The following is a 10,867-nucleotide window of genomic DNA, read 5'->3' as shown; positions in this document are numbered from 1 at the left end:
TGGATTCTTGCGCTTGCAAGATTGAGGGCAATGAAGATGTGAATAGTAGCCAAACTAAAATCACAGTCAACATTCAACTTCCGTTAAGTAAAACTGAGATTAAGACTCTCATAAAAGATCATGCAAAAAGTGTGGTGAGAATGGGCTGCTGCATGATAATGAAACAGGAAGGCTGTATAAAATACAAAAGCATGTAGGTGCTGGAAGAATACAGGTTTATTTGTATAACACATTTCAACAGCAAGGCAATTGAAAGTGCTTTATGTAAAACATAAAATACAATAAGACAAAAAGAAACACAGGGCATTATAAAAAAGGCACATTTAAATTGAATTTAAAAGACATACATGGAAAATAAGAATGAGCGAAAATAGAATGAGGCAGATAAAACAAGAGAATAAAAATGAAGTTAAAGTGCAAGATATGAATCAAAAGCCTCAAATTTCATTTAATAAAAGGCAGTGGCAAACATAAAAGTCTTCAGTCTTGATTTAAAAGAACTGAGAGTTGGAGCAGACGTCAACTTTTCTGTGAATTTATTCCAGATGTGTGGAGCATAAAAACTGAACGCTGCTTCTCCATGTTAAGTTTTGACTCTGGTGACAGAAAGCAGACCTGTCCCAGACAACCTGAGAGGTCTGAATGGTTCATAACGTAGCAGAAGATTAAAAATATATTTTGGCCCTAAACCATTCAGTGCTTTATAAACCAACAACGGTATTTTGGGCAGGGCAGGAACCTGAGGGAGAAAACCGTCTTGTCTAAGGATTGGACGTATACAGCTCCATCAAACTAGCAATAGCCCAGGTAAATACACAGCTGGAGTATGACACTGTAATCACTCATTTGTTGAACATGGAGGAGGAATAGAGGAGCAGAGGAGACTTATAAACAGACAGCAAAACAAAACATTGTATTAGTCTTGCATAAGTCTTCTTGGGAGGGCATTTAATAAAAGATCCCCTCATAACATGTTGTAAGATATAAAATACTCTACTTTGAACAATAATTTGTGTCTAATATGTTTTTTCCACCAAAAAAAGAGTCAATTATCTTGTTTAAAATCCTTAAAATGACATCTCCTCCCTCTGACAGCTCCACAGTCCAGTTCAGCAGATGGCGGTAAAGATGCTGTAAGCTGGTTTGCGAACCGCGGCGCTGAAATATGTAAACAAAGAAGAAAACGTCTACCGGAAATTTCACCAGAAGAAGAAGACTGGCTTTATCTCTATGGCAACGACAACTGTCCATTTGCCGTGCGCTAGCTTCTCATAGCTTTAACTTACATTATCGTCTGTTTCTTCGATGACATTCTTACTTTTGCATTTGCAATCGATACGAGCGTTTAGCTAACACATTACACGTTGCTACGAGTGCGAAAAAAAAACAAGCTGGTTGCTTATTGTAGCTAACAACAAACTATTAGCATTTCTCTCATGTGTAACGTTACTAGCTAAATATTCATGGCAGAAAGGTGGAATACAGATACCGGAGAAGCTGTGTACCGGTCCCGGGATGCTGTCAAAAACCTGAGAATAAAGTAAGTAGCTAATATTAATGTTAACATTAGCTTAGTTATAAGGTTCATATCGGTTACCATCACACGACGCAGAAGTTAGCCTCAGATTCAGGATTAAAGGAAACATAAAAGCCTTAACGCTGTTTAAACCCGCTTTCAGATTTGTGAAACCTTGATTTTGCCTCTGAAAACTGAAAATAGGGCGACTTTCCTGTTTTTTTTCCATCTAGACCACATTAGACCAGGTCTAGATCAAAAAACCACTATAGCCTACGTACACTTGTAAAATCTCCAAATCCTCCTTGTTAATCTGCTCCATATTTGATTAGTCTAAGTAGTGAATTCACCCTTTTTCTGTTTTCATGAACAAAATAAAGGTTTCACAAATCAAAGTGGGTTTAAATAGCGTTAAGACTTTTGCTATGATGTATAACACTTTTTCATAAGTGTAAGTGGTGAAAAACAGAGAATCAGGTGCTAAATATCATTATTTATGTTTCCCTTGACGTTCCCCTTAACTTTTCCCTCGGCTCTGAATCGGAAGCTAACTTCAGTGTCGTTAACATTACTCAGATTGGCAGTAGCATCATTTTCAGGAGGCTGGGTTAAAAGAGAGCTGCCCTATTATCCTAATGTAATAAATTTGCTCCTACACACCTTGTGGTGAGATTTACCAGCCTCAGGACACTTTATCTCAACATGGTAACCCTTTGTTTCCCACTTTAGGGTGCGTATAGAGAGGGTGACCTCCACAGCAGCCCTCTCTCAGCACCTCCAGCAGCAAGTTCTGTCCCAGCAAGACAGAGGAGCCATTGAACTGGAGACCCTCAGCTCACAAAGCCACACAGGTGATTTTATTTCGACAGCAGGGAGATGGACTGATGGTGATGTTGTTTTTCAGAGGAAAAATCTACTGTGGCATAGTCTTACAATTACTTAATTTCACTTGTCCATATTTCACAAGTTCTTTTCTGATCTTGTACTATACTCATGTGTTGCACCACTTCCATCAACATGCCTCCTTCATTTGATCTTTAATAAAGCCATTGCCGCCGATTAACAGTATGCATTTTTCAGTTTAAAATAAGTTATCCAAACACAATATGGCTTGGCTGTGTGAGTTATGGACTATTGAGGCTGCTGTTGGTGGAGAAATGTGATGGATTTCTCCCAGCGTGACTGTTAAATATCCGATACAGGCTGTGGTTGTCAAGAAGAAGCCCTTCAATTGAAAAAGACATACACCTTGAAATGTTTGTCCTTTTACCTGACATGGAGTGATATCATGTTGTCTTTGTTTGTCCTGGTGTTTTCCACCAAGATTGAATAAAGGGATGAAATAGGCATTATGTATAACTTGTCTTTAAACATGCACACATGGTTTAGAATCAGTGTTTCCTTCTAAGCATATTTTAATAACTAAATAATAATTTCTTTTATTCTGTCACCAGGTGATAATGACGAGGAACTAGTGGTTGGCTGGCAGGAGAAACTTTTCAGCCAGGTAGAACTTTTGACTGTTTAGTATCCTCATCCCACACCAAATAATAATAATAAATATCTATCAGTGCTTTACATCAAAAAGAACTTAAAGATCAAGAGTTAAAGCACGATTTTGCTTTTATTACTTTACTTTTCCTTGCAAAAACCTAACTTTATCTCTGTGTGCCTTGCTTATGAACCCAACCCCCTCCACCTCCTCCCCACCATATATCTCTGTCTGTGGTTCCAGTATGAGATGGAGCTGTTCCAGAACGAGGCGGTATGTCAGAGCCCTCTGGACCGGCAGTACCACACAGAAGTCACGGCCCTGGGCAGGGCTAAGGGCCGACGAAACCGCAGGATTTTCACATACACTGATCATGACCGCTACACCAACTGTCTTCCATTCCACCAACTGGTAGGTTGTGCTTCATCGTATAATGCCGAGAACATCATCCAATAATTCACAATACAGCACTGTGATTTGGCATGCGAAAGAAATTAAAGGCAGAGGTAGACATGCAAAACTTCTTCTGATTGTGGTATTTTCTCGTGTGTTTAGTAAAGTGTTTATGTAAAGTGTAGTAATTTTTTTTTAGTCAAAATGGAACATTGTATCTTACTAAAGTCTAAAAGGAGAAAAAGAGTCAAAATTGCTTGCTGCACCTTTATTAATTGGTCATTTTTGGCATCATCAAATTCCAATCCATCATTCATTTTACATAATTGTACCCTGTTTTAGGTGTTGTATATAGACCACATGTGGAAGTAAGGCAAGTGTTAAATGGATGAGGCTGGTGCTATTTAGTATTTTTCTTATTGTCAACAAGTCAGGTGAAAAGACCAAAACCAACAAAAGATCTGAGACATTTCCTGAAGGCATCACAACAAACTAAGATGATTTTATTCTCTTGTGTGTTGTTATTTTGGTCAGTGTTTTTATATTTGTGACAGCTGTGATATTTTTAGCTTGGTGTCACACATGAACCAGATTTCTCTCCACACTTCCTGTGCAAGAGAAAGCTGCTTTTCTCCTGTTGTATTGGTCTCATTCCAACGTAGCCTTTCTTTGTGAAAATGAATGTGAAGCCCCTAATTCTGCAATTCATGTCCATAACTGTGTTTGTAAATAGTTTGTTGTTTTTGATCCTGAAAGCAGCATTGCACTGATTTATTGACCACAACCAAATCCAGCCCCACCTTCCTGGCTGAAAGGATGGCCAGTGTGAGACACAGACGACAGGACAGACGCACCATGTAGGTGAAATACCAACTCACTTACTAAAATGTGTGTGATAACCACTGTAATGTTTACAGTCTCTCCTTGTGACTAACTTTCTGCCTGTGTAACATACAGTACATGTGTTAAGTTGTGTAAGTGCAATGCAGTTAGGATCGAATTTCATTAAGAAACTTTGGAGCTTGTTAATAATCTTCAGTCTTGTTAATCTTCAGTCAGACAGGACTTTTAATGTGAGAATGTTTTAACCAGTCATGTCTGGCATATTTTGCAGAGATAGTAGTATCCCAAAATCAAAGATCGTCAACTTTGAGCCCACAGAGGAGTTTGTGAAGAGCAGTCATGTGGTGAACAATGCCATGCAGACCATGCATATCATGGGAGACCTGGGGCCCACTGGAAGGTAAGACCGTTAACACAAAGAGCTAATTTCCATTCAGTTAAGTTCAGTTTTGTCTTTATTGCCCCACATGTGAAATGTGGCTTGCAGCATGGTGCTCATCCATTAGTGTCATCCATCAGTTCCCATGGATGGATGGATCCTTGTTAACTTACTTACACCTTCACTAACATACATTTTTCCTGCGTTTCTCCAAAGATAAAAGATAAACAAATATATTCAGTTACAGATCTCATGTCAATACCAGGTAAAAAAATGCGGTAGAGGATATAAAGTATGCAACAACCTGCTCTGATATTTAGGATGTAAGTCTTGCAGCTGAGAAATTTACCAAGTCAGCGACTGTTTTGCTATTAGCAGCTTTCATTGACAGCATGGATTAAAATTTAACTGTGGTTGTGTGGTTTTCTCTCCATGTATTTGCTTTCTCAGGTTGGGCCAGCAAGAGAATGAATATTTACTGTTGACTATAAAAACAGATGGCAGTGGAGTGGTCATTGTAAAACCTGACTTCAACAATGGCAAAGAGCCCTACAGGCAAGTTCAAGATCACTCCAGTATCCACTTATATCCTGTTATATCAACATGCTCTAAAACAAGTTATGACCTACAAGAAAATGTATAAATCAAAGCCGCACTTTGTATTTGTAGCCACACTAGCGGCTAATAGTCCATCACTTTTGTCCAGAATGAAATGTCTTGCAAATATCAGATGGATTGTGAACAAAGAAAACATATTAATGGAAATACTTAATTTTGCTTTATTAAGGAGTTTTCTGAAAATAAAACCAGTCTGTTGTGTGTGTTGTTGTGCAGGATTGTAACAGACGGGGAGAAGAGAGAAGTTTGGCGTCTTACTGTTGAGAATGTATCCACAGCCATGAAATCAGAGGAAAAGGAAAGAGAACAGAACATGTACAAAGATGTGAGTTCATCTTTTTCCCTCCAGGAAATGTTTAACGTTCATAGTCAGATTACTGATGATATGAAAGAGAAGGCTTATGGTATGAACACTTTTCTCTGTTTCTAGCTGTACGTCAGACACAAGGAGTACCTCAATAGCCTCGTTGGACAGGACTTTGAAATGGTAAGTCATTTGACTAATTATCATTGGTTGTGTATATTTCTGAGAATTGGGGAAAATGCCCATTATAATTTCCCAGAGCCCAAGGTTACATTTTCAAATTGTACTTGTTTTGTCTGACCAGAACAATCCGAAACTGAAGAAAATATTAAGTTTACTTATACTCAATAACAAAAACGCATCAAATCCTCACATTTGAGAAGCTGGAACCAACAGATCTTGAACTGAAATGACAAATATTACAACTAAAAACATAATGTTACATTAGCTAATTAGCTACCAAACACTTTTGATAGTGCTCTATAATTGTCCTCACTAATGCACTTATGCATTTAGCACTTATGTCTGTCCTCTAGCCTCCTGCAGGTATTCTGCGTTACCTGATGAATGGAGAGATAGGTGAGTAGGAAAGCTGTGGTCATCATTACTGTATATATTTCTAATTTGCCTGTATTTGGCATTTAATTCTCCATCTTATTCTCTCTACCCAGTCTCAGCCCAAGGCTTTGAATATGATAACTTATACATCCACTTCTTCATGGAACTGCCCAACAGTAAGTCACGTTTAAGGCACAATTTACATTGTGATACTGAGGTTTTGTGTGTTCTTCGTTGTCTGACACTAACAGTGTCGACAAGGTCTCAAATCTTAAAAGCTAATAGAAACCTTATGATTAATTCCAGCTAAATTCAGTTTATCATTTTAACTTGTGTTATTCTTGTATATTTAAGACTGGTCCAGCCTGCCGTTTCAGTCACTCTCAGGGGTTACCCAGACCTGTCGGACCAAAACATTGGGGAAGGTGTGTATACAAGAAGCTAGTTAGCAGTTTCAGAGCATGGCTACTGAAATATGTTAAACTTTCAACATTCTGCCAACAGGACAACGTGGCTTTCTTCAGTTACCCCTTCAGCTTTGAAGCTTTCTACATGAGTGAAAAAGAAAGTGAGGGTTAGTATCAGCTGTGGAGTATTGTGTTTCATGCATATGTTTAATGCTAGTGATTTTGTTTATTATAATGAGATTAGAGGGATACATGAGTTTTCTCCTTATTTCAGAATCAATTCCCCAGTGGCCTGTGCTCTACTTCAAGGTTCTTTCTCTGGACACCTGGCAGCGATATCGAACTGAAGGCTATGGATATCTGCTCTTTCCTGCCATGACTGGTACGCCATGTACACTCCCAACAAACTATAACAACTAAATCAGGGCTGTGACGTACTGTTGTTTTCATTATCAATTAATCTGCTGAATATTTTGTCAACGATTGTAAACGATTAATCATTTTTTCTCGGAAATGTCAGAAAATTGTAAAAAAAAAAAAAAAAGAAAAAAGTCCCATTATAATTTCTCAGAGCCCAAAGTTTCAATTTTTGTTTTCTATGACCAAAACCCAAAGATATTAAGTTTACAAAGAAAGTAGTAAGATAGTTTGACAAAGAAAAACAGCGATGCTGGAACCAGCAAAACCACTGAAAAATGTTCAATTTATTTTCAGTTAATTTTCTGTCAATCGACTAATTGGTTAATCAACACATAGTTTCAGCTCAACATACTTTACATTTTAAATGTAAATTTTGGTTATTTAATTTCAGAACAGACTTGTCTCATTGAGGAAAGTGTAATCTTTGAGGATTAGAAATGCTGAACTAATCACTAATTTACCCACAAAATGAAGCATTTACATGTTTTAAATTTATGGACATTTCATCAAGTCGTCGGTCTTAACTGCCTACATTTTGTGTGTGTGTGTGTGTGTGTGTGTGTGTGTGTGTGTGTGTGTGTGTGTGTGTGTGTGTGTGTGTGTGTGTGTGTGTGTCAGGTAAACACACAATGACGTGTCATACATGGAGACCCGTTCAGACGGGGACAGTTTCTGCTCTGAGACGCTTCTTTATCGGAGGTTCTCCAGAGCTTGAAGACCATAGCTACGTCAGAATACCAGGGACCTTCAAGGTCGGCTTAAACCTCTAATTTAAGATCATTATTTTCTGTTTTTGTTGATTTTCACTGAAAGATACAGTGATTTTTTTTTTTTTTTAAATCTGGATTTTATGTTCACATACATTGAATAGTTGCACTGTTTCTGCTTATTTTGAGTGATCAGGGACCTCCAGTGCAAGACATTTCAGAATATGCTTCAATTTATAGAGGGTGGATAGAAAAAGGGTAGAAAACACAAAAAGTAGTTAAACTGAAAGTGCAGAATATTTGCACTTGTTTGTATTTTCATGTGATTCTGAGCATGATTTATTAATCGTGTCCAAAGTTTAATAACGTGGAAGTTCTGTGTCCATATTCTACACAACATCACCCTTATAAATGATGCTCCTGATGCTGATTAATTACACTTTTTTCTATTTGCAACATTGCTTAACTTTAATGCTAAATGAAAACCCAAAGTAGGATCACTACTAAATTACTTAAATTGCACTGTTTATGATTTCTTTGTAAAAGAATACAGTCTCATCATAAAATCTTTTTTAAAGGTTCTTGTTACATTCAGTGTTTGTCACTAAATGCATTGTGTGTGTATGATTGAGGCCAAGCAAAAGTGTTGAATACATTTTCCTCCTGATACAACATCTGCAAAGCTAATTTTATGAATATTGTGGAACCTGCATTGTTTATATAGATATTTAATGCTTAGTTAATAATGTTACTCTTTTTGTATCAGGGAGAGAGGCTGAGTCGCTTTGGTTTTTGCACTGAAACCACAGGAAGCGTCACCTTTAACCTGCACTGCATCCAGCAAGCCAGGCAAGTAATAGTGGATATAATTTCTGTGATTGTTATGCTTTAGATCCACATGTCAAACATTTACTGTGTGTGTCATATAGCCTGACAAATATATTAGTTTCACCACTACAGTAATAAATCTGTGATGTCACGCCGGTCTCCAGCACCACAGTGAATTATAAGGGAAGCAGCTAAATCTGATTCAGTGGACGTACAACTGAACTTACCACTGTATACTGTTATCACTTTTCACTTTTTTTGTTATCAGGAGTCAAATTCAGGTCTTTCAGTTAATCAGAGGTTCAGATGAAACACACTCAAATGTATAACAATGGAACAATGTCATTCATTGCATTCTGGCTGGACACGGCAGTGCTGAGATGAAGCCGTGTCCTTTTAATGTGGAATGCAAGGTGGTGGTGTAGAATGATTCAAGTTTAATTATTTAAGCCTAGAATAATTTTAACTTTTGAAGAGATGCTAAAAAGTGGCTAAACTCACTTGTGCATGCATATTCCCTGTGTCTTGTTGTATTTAATGAGGAAATGTCCTCACAAACATGTTCAAAATAGGCTCTAGTAAAATGTATGGACACTGTCAGTCCATAGTCTGCATCAATTGGATAGGTGTTGATGTAGCTGGTAATTCATTTAATATAAAAAGTCTAATAGAATTCTTATACCAGTACTGTAAACCAGTGGTTCTCAAACTTTTTCACATCAAGGACCCTTAAACTGACACAGATTATTATAAACCTCAATATTTGTCTACAATTTTTTATTGAAATATTTCATTTATCATCACAATTTATCATTTTAATGAGTGTTTTAGTTCCCTGTACAGTAGCTGAATGTGTGCTGCGTTAATTTATTCATGTTGTGTCTGTTTCAGGGCCTTTGTTGATGCCGCCATGTTGAAGAAGAGGAGGCAGAAAGTTTTTGATCAACTTGGAGGATTTAGTCAGCAAGGAGCTGTCTGCAGCATCCTGGGTAAAGAGATTCACTCAGGTGTAGTCATTCAGTATTAAATGTGAGCTAACAAGGCTTAGTGGAAGATCAGCTTATTAAAACACAACTTTGTTCCAGCACTTCAAGTCAGGCTGGCAAAAACATTTTATTTTCATTTCTCGATGCTGCCAGTGGGTCTTGGCATAAAGTGGAGCCAAAATATTTGAAGAAAAATATGTGGTGAATAGTAGCACTTTTGTTTTAGACCTGTTATGTGTGAAATGACAAGACAGACATTAATATGCAAAACAGGTTTGTCTTGTTAATCTGTTAATATCATTTGTTTTCTTTCTTTTTTTTTAAGTCTGTATTTACTATTTTCATCATGTGTTGTTTATTTGTATTTTTTCTCTCTATCAGAGGCCTTCCAGAGGGCCAGAAGAAAAATGCAAGAGGCCCGAGAAAGTCTTCCCAGAGACATCATCAACACCACCTCCCAACTCCAAATCGAATCCTCTGCATAAGAGTGAAAAACAGTGTAAAATACATAAAAACTACCAGATGGATACCACTTTGATTAGAATAGAAGTGATTTAACCAGCAAGTTTAAAATGTTGTACTGTGTTTTGCTGATAACAGGCCTGTGAGTAGAAGTCAGTATCTGATTTATTCTTTGTAAAGACGGCTAACATGCTGGAAAGGGTAATATTTCAGGTAAAATATGAATTTACGAGATGATGAATGATAAGTAAAGCTGGTAAGCCTACTAAGTATGGTATCACCAAGCATTGCATTCTTTGTACCGTCTGCATCAGATTTGAGTAAATGGTCTCTTTTTCAGAGTGAAAAACAGTGAAGCTTGAGAAAACTGAGAAAAACTAATAAAATACTTGTTTTAGATTTGGAATTTAAACATTAGAATCATGTTTGTTGTAATGTAAACTTTTTTATATGAACACACTATTTTGCCCATAGCAACTGTAATTCAAGTTTCATTCATTATTGTACTTGCACAATATGCTTTGTATATGGTAGTTAAGTGTCATTTAAGTTTTGTGTACAGGAAATATTGATGTGTGGCATGGATAGCACTGGCAGTGATCAATGCCTGTTGTAGGTCAAAATGTTTCACCCTGTTCTCAATAAATGTGACAGCAAGAAGTATTTGATTTTGTTAGTTGCATGTCGCATGCTGTTTGTATTAATGAAATACATGAAAATTGTCATCATGCAACTGCTTTTCATGCATGAAAAGGAACATTTTTTGTGCACTGCCAGCACAGAGCCATAGTTTTGGGATAGTGTGTATGTGGCCACAGGCGCTATTTTACACAGAGTATGTGATGTTCCCCATCACTGTACAGCACTCAGGATATATTATTATTACACTCTGACCAGGGCAATTATGTACAATTAGTATTTTTACTTTTGATACTTTAAATACATGTTGCTACT

General features: G+C 37.2%; 1 protein-coding gene across 2 annotated transcripts; it reads left to right on the top strand.

Moving 5' to 3' along the window:
* Nucleotides 1-1,187: 1,187 nt before the first annotated feature.
* Nucleotides 1,188-10,576, top strand: mks1 (MKS transition zone complex subunit 1). Of its 2 annotated transcripts, none has more exons than XM_044371692.1 (18): nt 1,188-1,540; nt 2,246-2,367; nt 2,971-3,023; nt 3,252-3,419; nt 4,161-4,258; nt 4,516-4,644; nt 5,074-5,178; nt 5,458-5,566; nt 5,672-5,728; nt 6,082-6,124; nt 6,217-6,279; nt 6,458-6,528; nt 6,608-6,677; nt 6,785-6,892; nt 7,549-7,682; nt 8,404-8,486; nt 9,357-9,454; nt 9,833-10,576. In XM_044371692.1, exons 1-18 carry the CDS (start codon nt 1,464-1,466, stop codon nt 9,934-9,936), a joined length of 1,692 nt encoding a protein of 563 aa, XP_044227627.1. In that variant the 5' UTR covers nt 1,188-1,463; the 3' UTR covers nt 9,937-10,576. The 2 variants fall into 2 exon arrangements, with proteins under 2 accessions (XP_044227627.1, XP_044227626.1); XM_044371691.1 differs by having other exon boundaries at nt 1,189-1,540; nt 4,158-4,258.
* The last annotated feature ends 291 nt before the right edge of the window (nt 10,577-10,867 follow it).

The sequence above is a fragment of the Thunnus albacares genome, chromosome 13, assembly GCF_914725855.1.
Source record: "Thunnus albacares chromosome 13, fThuAlb1.1, whole genome shotgun sequence".
Classification (NCBI taxonomy): Eukaryota; Metazoa; Chordata; class Actinopteri; order Scombriformes; family Scombridae; genus Thunnus; species Thunnus albacares.
This window is presented reverse-complemented; position numbering and strand designations above follow the sequence as displayed.